General features: G+C 33.0%; 1 protein-coding gene across 1 annotated transcript in view; it reads left to right on the top strand.

Moving 5' to 3' along the window:
• The first annotated feature begins 2,329 nt into the window (after nt 1–2,329).
• Nucleotides 2,330–15,079, top strand: part of LOC141459162 (translation elongation factor 2) — a 16,283-nt gene continuing 3,533 nt past the window's right edge. Inside the window, exons 1-14 of the mRNA XM_074137878.1 lie at nt 2,330–2,476; nt 3,357–3,571; nt 6,743–6,936; nt 7,073–7,281; nt 9,506–9,630; nt 9,725–9,833; nt 10,679–10,792; nt 10,884–11,030; nt 12,254–12,355; nt 12,428–12,566; nt 12,667–12,834; nt 13,007–13,116; nt 13,414–13,593; nt 14,851–15,060. Of these exons, the coding sequence (XP_073993979.1) occupies nt 2,474–2,476; nt 3,357–3,571; nt 6,743–6,936; nt 7,073–7,281; nt 9,506–9,630; nt 9,725–9,833; nt 10,679–10,792; nt 10,884–11,030; nt 12,254–12,355; nt 12,428–12,566; nt 12,667–12,834; nt 13,007–13,116; nt 13,414–13,593; nt 14,851–15,060 (2,025 nt within the window). The 5' untranslated portion in view covers nt 2,330–2,473. The remainder of the gene's footprint in view (nt 2,477–3,356; nt 3,572–6,742; nt 6,937–7,072; nt 7,282–9,505; nt 9,631–9,724; nt 9,834–10,678; nt 10,793–10,883; nt 11,031–12,253; nt 12,356–12,427; nt 12,567–12,666; nt 12,835–13,006; nt 13,117–13,413; nt 13,594–14,850; nt 15,061–15,079) is intronic.

Below are 15,079 nucleotides of genomic sequence, written 5' to 3'. Positions count from 1 at the left end.
AGAAAGAGATCACTTTTGCTGAATAATAACTACGGAAAAAGAAAACTTATAAATTATTTAATAAAAAACGAGGTAAATAAAATGTATTTATATAACAAAAAAAAAAACGAAATTCCGACAAAAGGGGTATTCCCCGAGGAAATGATGCAATTCTTACCGGTTTCAACGCTACAAAGCTGACATCTTTCGAGATCAGAGTCTCGATCAAGCCACGGACTAAAATTTTACATATGTATAAGATCTCTGAACTTGAATAACCAACGTGTTTCTTTAAAATTAAGGTTGTGCGATAGGTTGGCTGCTCTCCGTTTAAATTAAATAGGTAAAATTATTGTAAAATTCAATATAGGGAAAATATTGTGGTTAGTGCACTGTTTATATTGAAGAATTTGGGTTCGAATCCACCTGCTGGCCCTCGTTGTTTTTCTCTGCTACCCATAAGCACTTACACAGAGAATGGTGTTCTCTGTAACGAGAGGACAAGGTCTGGAGGCTAGGATCAAATGACCTCAGATGTTTACGAGCCTTTAATTTAATACTTTTTTTTATGATCTAATTTTGACGAGATGGTGTTAAATGTTTTTTTAAAAATAAATAACCTCGCGTATCTAACCTTAGATTGTAAAAAAATAATTCTTCTTATTACTTTTTATCGTCTGTACTTAATTTTTGTAATTATATTTACGTATCCTACTTCTGTACTTGTCCATGCTAATGCACATAAATAAATAAATAAATTATTCACCTATAAAAAAAGTTTTTGTGTTCAACTATGTAAGTAATCACCAAAGATGATTTTATCTTATCTAATGCTGTCATTTTTTATATCATTGGTGTCATGAGTTTTCTTCACACTTACAACTTAGCAGAGTCTAGGGTCCTGATCAGGGCAAAGATTCGATTTGGCGCATAATGCAGTTTTTTGCCGTGGGCTGCCACTATCAAGTACCTGGGAGTAATAATGGATCGTGGGCTGACCTTTACTCCCCACATAAAGGACAGAGTCAATAAAGGTAAGGCAGCCATTCGGGTGTTATTCCCGCTGTTCTGCAGGGACTCTAAACTGTCCCCAAAGAATAAACTCCTGCTGTACAAGGTAGTGGTTAGGCCCATGTTACTTTATGCTTGTCCCTCCTGGAGTTTGACGTGTCGATCCAACATCGCTTCGCTGCAAACAATCCAAAATAAATTCCTCAGGCTTGTGACAACCGCCCGCTACACGCGTATTATAAACTTACACTGTACCACCAACATGGACTATGTAGAACACTACATCAAGTACCTCGCTACTGGTTTTTTCAGCAAATGCGAATCCAGTCACAACCACCTTTGCAGACGAATAGGTGACTATAATGTGGACACGGTGCACAGGCACAGGAGAGTTAGGGACTCTCTGACATGAAATATTTCTTAAAAGCTAGGGGTTTTTCATTGTTTTGCCCTTAATATACAATATAATTTAATAAATTAGTGGTAAGAAACTATGTCTGGAGGTTATAGTTCACAACTGGCACTCCACTCTGTATATATGTACAATATGTATTTTATATGTGTAATACAAATTTTTATCTATCTATCTAATGCAGTTTTACAGCGCCTATGTGCACCGTAAACTATGGAAACATTTCCATGAGATAGAACTTAAGTAATTAGTAATTGCTATTTAGACTTATGAATATCCAATATGAGGAAACAGTGTTTGATTGCATTGCAATTCGTAGTCTACAAAATGAAACCTTTAGAGGCAGATATTTCAGACCTAACGTATATTATTCAAAATGAATGGAGAAAATAGGTTTCTCTGCCTAGACTACTTACAAGTGGCCTACACAATTGAGCTAGGATCTTCCCCTTCTTCGAATCTAATCTACCATAAAATGAGCTTAGTGCAGCTAACCCTTGAAATAGAAGATCAAAGAGTGCTTGAATGAAGCCATAATTGCAACAGTTTTTGAGAATTCGACAAGTTTTTTCTTAAAACAGAACAGAAATACTACGAGATAAAAATTTCTTTAAAATTAAAAAAATAACTAAATGTTTTGAGTTCAAAAATAAAACTATCTCTTATTAAATAATTCAAGTTTTAAAAAATGTGTTTTGTTTAGATTGTTAAATAAGTATTGCATTTTAATAATAGTCCAACACTACTTATATTTTCACTCTTAGTGGGGAGGCATTCGGCAAAATAAGTTTAGCTAGTTCGTCATAAATAAACTCATTAATTAAATAATTAATTTTTTAAAAAATATATTAATTTTTTAATCGTATCTTTAAAATTAACTATCAGCAAGTTTAAGTTAAAAATAAGTTATTAAGGAAGGGAAAATTCATCTACACAATATTTAAGTTGGCATGAAGTCTAATTGAAGTAGTCGTGGCAGTAGAGTCTTTCTTTTCCTAGTGGGGTGTCACTTGACAAAGTTACGTAGTTCATTTGTAAAGTGTGTTTCAAGCAAAAATTTAATCGAAAAATATGGTAAGCAATTATTTACAATCCACAATAATAATTGGCTAAATTTAATACTAATTAAACCAATATTTTTTTAAAATTTATATATACTTTCTAATTTTTATTTAAAGGGTTTCTTTACAAAGCATTGCACAATGTCTTGTAATGAGGGGTATTGAAAATTATTTAATCATTGTATTAATGAAAATGATCTATTAATAGAGTTGTTACAATTTGTAGATTAATTTTTTTGGTTATCAGAAGTATGAAATTGTATTTTTTAAAATTTGCCGTATCTTAAAAATTTGTAACAAACGTGTTCTTCACATACCGTTTCTTGATGTTTGGTTGTTTTTTTCGCCCAATTTTCTGTAGTTGTAAAATATGTTTTGTCAGAAAAAAAAGTTGCTTTAATAATTTTTGTGTTATGTACTTAGCCTATAAAATCGGGTCACTTATGTACATATTTTGCATGGTGCTTTATTTGGTCTTAGATTGAACTAGATATATTATTATTATTATTAATTTTTTTTTTTTTTAATCTAGAGCGAATTGTCTGAAACTTCACTTTTTTGTAAAGAAAAAATTTTTTGCTTTAACATAATTGTGTGTATAACCACCCATCCGAATTAAGAACATATTTTCTCTTTTTTTTTTGAGATATACATCAATTTACTTTTGATGATAGAAATAATAGATGAATTAGTGTTTTTTTTTTAACTAAATGCGTTTACTTTTTAAAACTGAGCACATATTTAAGTTGAATTTTCTTTCATTCTAATATGAAATTAATTGTAGAATAGTAAGTCTTTACCAAAGGTACAGTTGATTAATCATTTCGTTTGTAAAAACTTTAAACTTTTAATTATTAAAAATTATTCTTACCCTCTTTTTTTGCTCTTCTTAGGTGAATTTTACAGTAGATGAAATCCGGTCCATGATGGACAAAAAACGAAATATTAGAAATATGTCAGTAATTGCCCATGTGGACCATGGGAAGTCTACTTTGACAGATTCTCTAGTGTCCAAAGCTGGGATTATTGCCAGTGCTAAAGCAGGAGAAACTCGTTTTACCGATACAAGAAAAGATGAGCAGGAACGTTGTATTACAATCAAATCTACGTAAGTAAATGAATTGTAAAATGTTAAGTGTAGTTTTTTTAGTTGTAAAATATATATTTATAATGAGCTATTAGTTTCTGGTAGGTTTTAAAAGCATAGAATAGAAATGCAGTTGTGACTTTTACTGTTAAAATAATTTCATAACCTCGAAACGAAGTGAGCCATTGATCTGTACAAACTCAAGTCGCAGATAGACGTTGATGTATGGCCTTAGGATAGGGACAGCCCAACTTAGTCGAAGTTAATAAAATATTTTAATTTTAAGGAAGGGTTTGTACATATTATCCAATGGAGAGATTTCTTTTCGTTTCACTAAAGATGGATGATTCTAAGCCATTATCTGCTTATAAACGTACCAGCTGCTTATAGTAGAGCTGGGAATCAACTGCTTAAAAAACAAAACAAAAAAAAAACTTCCCAAATGACGTTAACCTCTGTCAACTCCCTACAATCTGATTATCCCATTTGACTGTATTTCATAATATATAAAAGATTGCAGTGAAGAAACACATCACCTTATCAATTTTCAACTAGGTTGTGGGAAATTTTTCCCCGATGTTAGTATTTGTGCTGGAAGCAACACTTAAAGAAATTTTTGTAAGTCTACATTTCTTTTTTCCCCAATTTTATGAAGATAAGTCTATAATACGTTGGGTTAGCTTCAGTTCAGGTGATAGTTTCCGGGTTCTTTTGCTGGTGCAGATCCCCCTGCTACTGACAGAATATCCGCTTCTTACCTTCGTTACTTCTCTTAAGTGGAAGTACAATTTTACAACTTGATCTGTTGACACCGTAACTCAGAAAAAACCTATCTAGATAGATCTAATGTAATGTAATATATTTGAATATATTGTAATTAGTTACCACCAGAGAGTGCACGACTAGAAGGATTTAGCAAAAATTGGTCTTTGACAAAGTACAACGCTGCTTAACAGATTTTCTAGTCTGGGTTTTTTAAAATTGCTCCAACGATCTTCTTCAGAGTTTATTGATGCATGTATATTTATGATTTCTTTTTTAAACGTAGTATTTTTTGGAGCAGAGTGGTTATGCTTCTCTAATGCAGGCATGTTCAGTCTTTTAAAACAATTTTTATTCACTGCACTGATAAATTGAAACTTCAAGTCTCCTAATAAGCTTTTTACAGTTTTTGCAATCTCACAGTTCTTGTACGTATTATGAGCAATTCCCTAATTTTGAAGCAGTGCTGATCGATGGGAATTAGTTATTCGACTGCCTTCAGAACAGAAGGGATGTTCTGTTTAACTTCGAGTAGAATGCTATGAATGAATTAAAAGACATAGACATAAGTATTTATTCAGCTCTTAATCATTTTTCTTCATAAGGGCTTCTTGCGCTAATGAGTTCACTGTCTGGTAATTGGCAATATCTGTAAAAAACAAATGTATTCTGGAGGCCGGCAGTGCATAAGCTCCGGGCTGCTTTCACATAAAAATGAATATTTCAAGTGAAAACTCACATTCGATAATCTGTACGATCGTGAGATAAAGTAAAAAATGTAGTGTGAACAGTCACACCACTTACTTTAATCTCGAATAATTTAACGTTTCCGAATTTCAAAACATTGAATTCTCAGCAAAAATATACGCGTATACCGCGAAGTGGGTGTAGTCAAGACTAGGCGTGCGGAGGTATGGCCTAATGTTGTTTTATGTGTTTCAATTGTTAATAATTTTCAGTGGAGTGTTTCAGCAGTGCGATTTCTTCTACTTCGCTGTCAATTTTATTTCAGATTATTTATTGTTGCTGTTCCGCAAGCGGAGCAGCAATTGTAAATTTAAAGTAAATTTGCATGTAGTTTAGGTTCAGTGCAAAAAGTGGGTATGTGTATGAGAAAGTTCGTAGGGAAGAATCTAATCGTAAATTTCAGCAGTCCAACACTTAAAAAAAAAAACTATTTTTAGTGCTCGCGCCAGTATATTTTTCGTAAGCCCTTCAATTATTATTTATTTTAATGTTTAATTTGTCTAGGGATCTGGAAAGGTAATCGGTATTCACCTCCTGAAGTATGACAAGACAGTCGGCGTCAGCTGCCGTATTATCCTATCTAACAATATTATTTGTTTTTCAAATCCATCAGTACATTAAAATGCCTAGAAAATGGGCTCCACGAATGTTCCCATCTACTCAAACTTTTATGAAGTCCTTCTAAATTAGGCTCAAGCCTACATCTGTTTAGGCAGCACTAATAAATGTAGCCATCTCGATACCATTTGCCGCAAATAGCTTAACATTTTAACAAGGGCTGCCTTTTTTTTTACTTTATAGGAACTATTGTAAAACAAATTCTTGTTTTACATTTCAAAAAAGAATTACGGCTTCAAGTTTCTCAAAAGAAACCTGGTCGCTATACCTATATCCAGGCTCCTACTACACTCCTGCTTCCGTCAGATCACCAATTTTGTTTATTACCACATGAATAAAACCTGTTATTCATAGAATGCTTCTTTTAAAAACGTTTTGTCAAGTAAACCGCTTTCTTACTTCTAGTATTGTAATTTATACATATATATTAATTACTAAACATACGAGTATACATGTACATATATGTATACTATGTAACTTAGGAATAAATTATTAAAAAGTAGTGGGAGTAAATATAACAGTTTTTTTTATAATCTTATACTGCTTGATAAATTAAACTAAAACATTTTGTTTTCTCAAATATTTTAGATGTACAGAGAACGGTTATCTCTCTTATAAGTTAAAAAAACGTCTTGGCTGACTTTAGCATTCCAGCACTTGCCTTCATAGAATCGAAATGCTTTCCAGAAACACTTTAAACCAGCAAGGAAAATGTTTCAAATGTCGGCGATAGTTGTGTGAGATTCAAAGTTTTAGAAACTGTTGCAGATTCTAATGAAGATTCTTATGTTTCGATATTTCATTAGAAACTTTGTTTCGAAACTGGTAATAAACTGTCCAGCAACAATATTGTGTCATGGTTTTTATTCGTGTTGACTGATAAGAATTTAGCTGTTTTGGAACAGGTGTTCTGAACAAAGATTACTAGAGATTCACCAATTAATCCTTTAAAAAAATTTGATTCAAGCCAGCTCGCCTAATGATTTAAACAAAACTTTGAATTTTATTTTTTAATTTATATTATTATTTTGTTTAATTATTAATTTTAGTTCACTTTTCTTGCAGAGCTATCTCCATGTTTTTTGAACTGGAAGATAAGGATCTTATGTTCATAACCAATGCCGATCAGAGAGATAAGGGTGAAAAGGGTTTCCTTATTAACTTGATTGATTCGCCGGGACACGTTGATTTCTCTAGTGAAGTAACTGCTGCACTCAGAGTTACTGATGGAGCACTTGTGGTCGTGGATTGCGTTTCAGGTAATTATTATTTTTCACTTTTATATATTGGGTGTGGGACTAAGGAAGTGTTTATTGCATGATTTTTAACTTTTGTTTAAGGAACATAATTAGTACTTGCCAGGGGATCATATTTTTTGTAACATATATTTTCTAGGAGTTTGTGTCCAAACTGAAACAGTACTTCGTCAAGCTATTGCTGAAAGAATTAAGCCAGTATTGTTCATGAACAAAATGGATCGTGCTTTGCTAGAACTGCAGTTAGATCCAGAAGATTTATACCAAACATTCCAGCGCATTGTTGAGAATGTCAATGTAATTATTGCAACATACAGCGATGATACTGGACCGATGGGTGAAGTTAGGGTGTGTATTTATTTATATTTTATTCTGTTAAATGAAATAAGGTTTTCCTGGCTGTTCTAATAGCTGTTCTGAGTATTAGTTATTGATTTAGTTATTTAGTTATTGATACAAGGGTATCAATCTCTTTATGACTTTCCGTTTTAGGGTTAGACAATAAGAGAAAAAAATAATAGGTACTATGTCGTCTGTCGGTTGTGTTTTAGACAGTTAAAAAAAGTATTTTTTTTATTAAGATGCGTCAATTTCTGAATTCATGGGCGCCCGTAGCCTTCTCAGTGCACTGCCGGCCTTTAGACCAGTGTTTCTCAACGGGGGCCGTATGACCCCCCTGTGGGCCACAACGTATTTTAAGGGGGCCACAGAAAAAAAAGTAAAATTAGGGGGGCCACAAAAATTTTCACGAACAGTATTTTAAATATTTAAAAAAGGATTAAAGGATCAAACTTATTCCTTAATTTATCAAATAATTCACTTTACTCAACTTGTGAAGCATGTACTGTGCCTTCAAAGGTGCCTCCTCAGATACAGTTGATAACCTCCAGGCTAACCTGGCTTGCGAGCCAGAGGAGGCACCTTTGAAGGCACAGTACATGCTGCACAAGTTGAGTTAAGTGCATTATTTGATAAATTAAGGAATAAGTTTGATCATATACATGAAAGATATTGATCACTTAAATATTTGGCATGAGGTTTCCAATTTTCTTTTGGTAATTAAACGCAACTCTCCCAAAATTACCAAATAATTATTAAACCTTCTTGTTTGTAGCAGAGGTAAAATTAATTTTTAACCATTTTGTGTATGCTTGAGAACATCTAAAGCTCTTAACATTTGATTTTTCTTAGAAAAATCACTCGGAAAATGACTTATTTCCCGATATTAAGAAAAATACTAGCTTTACTTCCTTGGCAATATTTTTATTATTTTTTAGAAAGAGGATGAAAAAATACATAAAAATGACCTATCGCGTGGTCTTCTTTCTCTTTGATAACAAGTTAAAAAATTGAAATATGATTAATAAATACCAGATTTTGAAATAGCCTAGCACCTTTAATTTTGAAGATATCGAATTGCGGTTTCTGGTTTCTTTCATAACTTTTTATACTCTTTAAAACTGTGTATATGAAAACGGGGGTCAACTGCGAACCCTCACTTTTGGTCGTGCGTCAGCAGCGTATGCGGGCAGGAATCTAAAATCAAGTCACATATTCTGAAACTATAGGTGACGGGCAACAAATTTTTCCTCTACCATTTTTTTGCTCAGATTAACCGTTTAAGCATGAAATGCATTTGAGCCGTCTTAAAATGAACACTGATCTTACTGAATACAGAAATTTTTGATAAATGTGTGCGTAGGCATTGTTTCTAGGTTATGATTTTTTAAAACGTAAACATCAGATAAATTTATTAAACCATTAGCAATCTTTTTTGTACTAAATAGAAAAACATTAATTTTCCTTATTTTAACGAAAAAAATTTGAAAAAGCATTATAAAACATTACAGACCTGCGTCTGTCACTGACAACTTAGAGCCAGATATAAGAAAATTGGCCAGTTTACATCAGGCGCAAGGATCTCACTAAATAAAACTTCTTAATGAGATCCTTGAGAAATTTTATAGAATAAGACATAATTTTTTATACTGCACATTTTTTTATCTATATGTATATTGTATAAAACATAATAAAATAATTGCATTTTTTTTACTAGTGGGAAGGGGGCCACGCGTGCAAATATATTTTTTGGGGGGGCCACGGGTAAAAAAAGGTTGAGAACCACTGCTTTAGACCATGTCTTCTCCTTATAGTTGCATCATCGAATTTTTTACTGTATGACGCTCCTAGCAAAAGAAGATCTAAGGCAGGCAACTTGATTTGTACCTGGAACCTCCGCCCCTGTATACAGCGAACTATGAGTATAAGAATCCGTTTTCTACAACTCCAAAGAAGTAAGGGACATGAAGTTTCTTTATTTTTTTTCACGTGTCGTAACCCTATCAGTAACAGAAGTAAAACTTCTTTGAAGAATAGAATGGACTTAGTGAGGATATTAAGATATAGCTTACTATTATATATGATCGCTCTTCTGAGACTTAAATTTGATTTCTTTCTTCCATTTTTCCAATCGTCGCTAATGTGCCAGGAGAAAGTGTTCTGGGCACCTGAGAAACTTGTGTGAGAGTTAACCACCAGATTTTGTACCCTAAAGGTTATATTACATTTTTAGGTGGATCCAAGCAAAGGAAGTGTTGGATTCGGTTCAGGACTTCATGGTTGGGCATTTACTTTAAAACAGTTCGCTGAAATGTATGCAGAAAAATTTAAAATTGATGTTGTTAAATTAATGAACAGGTATAGATGGTTCCAATTAGTTGTCACTTAAAGAAATGTGTTAAAATATGTTAAACTTTAATAAATCAATTATTTTCTATTAATTTGTTTCTAGGCTTTGGGGTGAAAATTTCTTCAACAGTAAAACGAAGAAATGGTCCAAACAGAAAGAAGAGGATAACAAACGGTCCTTTGTTATGTATATTCTTGACCCAATCTATAAGGTAAGTTTTAATATTTTGACTTTTTAGATAGTTGGGGGGGGGGGGGAATGAATGGCGAAGGGCCAAAAATTCTGTAACCGGGAAGATTTGCTGAATCTCAATGTACGAGACAGTAACAGAAAGCTACTTTTTAGGGGAAGGGGGCGACTCTCCCACGGAAATTCCCATACAAAGACATTGTGGCGCTTTTGGGCTCTATAAGACCAGCTACTTGTAAAAGGATTTGGAGTTCCTTTCTGCGTTTATCTCATTCTTAAGATTTGAACTACACTAGGTTAAGATTTGCAACTCGTATCACAGGCAAACTATAAGCTCATCATTACATACAATACATATTACATTCTATTTACATCAATGACTCGAAAAAATGTCAAATCAGATCTTTTGAATCACAGTCAATTTGTTGTTTATTTTTAGAGAAAATAAACAATTAGGGTAATATAACAGTAAAAATTAGAAGTGTTAACAACCTAACTCTAAAAACTAATCTCTGAATCTCTCCGACATGAAAATTTTAGAAAAAATTAGGGCATAGAGAGAGTTAATGTTTCCCATTGATATCGTCATTCTGTAAAAATTAGGTTAGGGGATTTTTAAGAGGGGGCAATCTTGTGTGTACTGTTCCAATTGATTAGGACGCAAGCGTTTTTTGAGAAGTGGAAGAAAGCAGAGTTGCTCGCGTTATCTGATTGCCCAAATAATAAATCTTTGTCAGAAACCTGTAACCAAAATCAGTATCACCAAAATTGTGCTACACTATTCTCTTAGATTTTAAGAAAATTTGTAAATTAAAATGTATGAATAGTTAGTTGCCAAAGTGAAAGTTTTATTTGCATCTATTTCAGGTGTTTGATTGTATAATGAATTATAAGAAAGAAGAAGCTGCCGTTTTATTGCAAAAATTAAACATTGAGCTTAAACCGGAAGACCGTGATAAAGATGGAAAACAACTGCTTAAAGTAAGAAGTTTGTTGACTTTTCTTTTTAAAGTTTCAAAATTTGATTGCTTTGAATAGGTAATGTAATTTTAAATTCAAATCGTTTCCTTAGGTTGTGATGAGAACATGGCTACCAGCCGGTGAAGCGCTACTTCAAATGATTGCCATCCATTTACCATCCCCCGTTGTTGCTCAAAAGTATCGTATGGAAATGCTTTATGAAGGACCTCATGATGATGAAGCCGCTATTGGAATTAAGGTTAATATTCGTAAATAATTCTGTATTTTTGTACGTTCTCTTACTTTTAGTAAGAGAGAGTACTGATTGGCAAATTAAAATTTAGTTTTCTCCGGCAAAATATTTTTTTTGTAGGTCTCCCCTACTAAAGGTTTTTAAATTAAAGTTATCCGGTAGGAGAGTTGTGTGAAAAGAGTGATCGTCAAAAATTGCAAAAATATAGGCGTTATGCAGAAACAGCGTTACCTCAGAAAAACATCTTACTTTGACAATTTTTTTTTTTTTTTCTATTAGAAGTTAAGTTCACAAATTAATTCAAGGTCTTGACATGTAGAATTGATAGGTGGCGCCCTCTTTCTTTAGTCTTCTCAACTTTACACTGAAAAACGCTGTCATTGAATAACATGATGTAGTCTTTAAATACTGCAGCATATTCAATCTTGTTTTTGTTTTGATACTATTATACTTTCCTAATCAAAGTTTTTAGAAGAAATCGTTCTACTGAAAGTACAACTTTGCTCAGGCAATTTTTCCTTTTTTTACGATTTAATCGTGAATACCTCCAATGATTTCTATTATGTATGTTCAACTTAGCGTAGGTTTCTACAAAATGAGTCTACAGAAAATTGCTACTTTTCTGATCAATTTTTTTTTTCTGTTTTTTCTGCATTTTGCTTTTTTTAAACGTTTTCCCAAAAAAAAAAATAGTGGGGGTTTTTCCTCATGAAAGCAATAAGTTTGCTTCCAAAAAACAATCACAGAACCATGTGCGGTTCTATTAATAGCATAAAATTAATTGCATTTAAACTGATGATAGAATACTGGAATGTTAAAAGAAAAATCAAAGTAGATCGGAAGTTATTCTTTACAGAGTAGGATACTGAGTACTTATTTTGTGATTGTAGTTATTGGATGGTTCCTCCTTTTTCATTTAACTAAGATAACTTTATCGCCAGCACAGATATTGACTTGCACTTTTATTTATTTAGAATATATTGTAGAAAATGTTTTGAAGAAATTTCTATACATTTATTTGATTGGTGTAGTGTAATATTAATGTGGTTTTCCAATTAGTCGTTCTAGTGGACAAAACAATGCAGGCCACTTAAATCAATCTTAAGCATGCATTTAATTTTCAATTTCCTCCTCTTACATTTTTATATTGTATGGAGCTTATCCTAAACAAATAAATTAATAAATATATTTAGTCCATGCTCATAATAGAATTTGATTTTGCTTTCAAGAACTGTGACCCTAATGCACCGCTTATGATGTATATTTCCAAAATGGTTCCAACATCTGACAAGGGTAGATTCTATGCTTTTGGAAGAGTGTTCTCTGGAAAGGTAACCGTAGTTGATTTTCGTAATATGTGTAATGTACTAATTTTTTTATTTATTAGATTTTATGTATTTTAGGTGAGTACAGGAATGAAAGCTAGAATTATGGGTCCTAATTTCACTCCAGGGAAGAAAGAAGATTTGTACGAGAAAGCTATCCAGAGAACCATACTTATGATGGGTCGTTATGTAGAAGCCATTGAAGATGTTCCTAGTGGTGAGTTGTTTTAGTAACTTGTACTTTTCACATTTCACTGAGCATAATTAAACGCCGAAGCATTTATAGCAACTTTATACCTTCTTTATTGTTACCACAGGAAACATTTGCGGATTAGTAGGTGTGGATCAATTTCTTGTAAAAACTGGTACCATAACGACGTTTAAAGATGCACATAACATGCGAGTAATGAAGTTCAGTGTATCTCCAGTTGTACGTGTGGCTGTTGAACCGAAGAACCCTGCCGATCTGCCAAAACTAGTTGAAGGTAAATCTTAATTTCAATTCAGTTAATTGAATTTTAAATATTAGGTTATAATAGAAAGATTAAGAGCTAGTTTTGACATTGATAGAATATTTAAACGTGTTTTCCTCCTAATGAAAAGCAAAGTGTTTCATTAATTTTTTTTATTTATATTTATATATATATTTTTTTTAAGGGCTTAAACGGTTAGCCAAATCAGATCCTATGGTACAGTGTATAATTGAAGAATCTGGAGAGCATATTATCGCCGGAGCCGGGGAATTGCATTTAGAAATTTGTTTAAAGGTAAATTTAAACTATCTTAAGTTAAGTTGTGCTCTTGCAAGTTGGAGCCAAACTTCTGGCTTTCCATGGTCAACTTTTATTTATACGGGGTCGATGAGAGTTGGTTTACGGAAGAGCACAATAGATTAGCAAGATGGTTAAGTGCTGCATCTTTTTAGGGAGACTTATTAAATTGGTAGACAGATTTTATATCTCTCTTCTGTTGATTTTTTAATTAAATTTTTTTTACCCGTGTGTATTTATTATGTGGCATTTGATTAATAAACATACTAATGTATATCATGTATTTATTTTAAGGATCTGGAAGAGGATCATGCTTGCATTCCCCTGAAGAAATCTGATCCTGTGGTATCTTACAGAGAAACTGTCTCCGAAGAGAGTAATCAAATGTGTCTATCAAAATCACCTAATAAACACAATCGTCTATTTATGAAAGCAGTACCAATGCCTGATGGCCTTGCTGAAGATATTGACAAGGTAAGAATTTTTTACTTAATTTCTGTACTTAATATAGCATGTAGTTTGCCACTTGGTACAAGCCCATCCATAGTAGGAGTCAGGGGGGTTGGAAAAATGTCTTGTTCATATTTCATGACTTGCTGCAAGCAACGGTCATTTATTCTACGCTTTCAAGTAGGACTTCTACAAAATAAAACCTCAGTGCCGTTAACTTAGCTTATTCTGGCTTTCTGTTCCAAAGTTGTGGATAGTTACACCTAGACAGGTCTACTACCATGGTTCTGATCCGGCATCGCAGTAGCAATTTGGGTTCTAAAGGGATGAAGTGCCTCCGGAGATAGTTCCGCCTGAATCTATTCTCTCAGTAAAATATGTGGACCCATATTTAGACCAATTACAATCCCCGCCATATGTACCTACGATGACCAAACTATATTGTTGACGAAAATTTTCTATTATATTGAGTTTACTTTAAAAGGGGCATGTTTGAAGTTGTTCTCTGAAGGGCACTGAGTTAGAAAAAATGTTTTCATAAATTTGTCTATATATGTGGGTGTTTTGTTGTAAATAAATACCCAATATAACTCAAAATCGAAAATCGTGGAAAGTTCAGACTTGATATTTCGTTTAGGTGCCAGTAGACTTGGGAATAAGGATTTGATAGAATTCAGTCGTTAAAAACTACGACTGAATTGCTAATTAACTTTTTTCAGTATCTTAAGATACTTCCGAAGATAGCGTTTACTTTTTTTCAGCTTCTTATGTTAGTTACAAATTTTTAAATGTATATCTTAACATGAAATATTTTCCCGTAAAAATTCCGTTACGGCGGAGAGGGGGTTATTTTAATGAAAGTACGTTTCTACAATCAGTAAATATTAACGAGTTATAACATTTTTTCTTTAGTAAAGGGTCTTTAAATCAACCCTCACATTGTTAATTCACTGGAGGAAGATCGTTAGATTAACTCCCTCCGAGACTAGGATCTTCTATCCAGATTTTAAATCGGGAAAGTTTCTAGCTGTAGTTCTTGACAGTAAATTAAGTAGGTTGGAAAATGTTAAAAAAACAAATCCGAAGGTTATTTCTTGAAAATCACTCCGAGTGAGGAGGTACTTTGCAATTCTTTCTACAGAGCTACTCCAGTGATTTGTTCTGTTGGACCACCTGTGTAATATTAGTGGAAACAAATATCTCTCCAAAAATTGGGATTTGAAGTAAATTGTTCCAATATTAACGCATATTGAAGTATTGTTTTCTTGTATTGTAAACTAGGGTGAAGTTAATCCAAGAGATGATTTCAAAGTGAGAGCTAGATATTTGGCTGAAAAATATGAATACGATGTGACAGAAGCCAGAAAAATTTGGGCATTTGGTCCTGACGGATCTGGACCAAATTTGCTAATGGATTGTACTAAAGGTGTGCAATACCTCAATGAAATAAAAGACAGCGTAGTAGCTGGTTTCCAATGGGCTACAAAGGAGGTAAGCTACTAATTTGCAA

This window comes from Rhodnius prolixus, unplaced genomic scaffold (genome assembly GCF_049639745.1).
Source record: "Rhodnius prolixus isolate KJV_2025 unplaced genomic scaffold, Rpr scaffold_11, whole genome shotgun sequence".
NCBI classification, from domain to species: domain Eukaryota; kingdom Metazoa; phylum Arthropoda; class Insecta; order Hemiptera; family Reduviidae; genus Rhodnius; species Rhodnius prolixus.
Note: the sequence above shows the minus strand (reverse complement) of the source record. Positions and strands in the feature narration are given on the sequence as shown.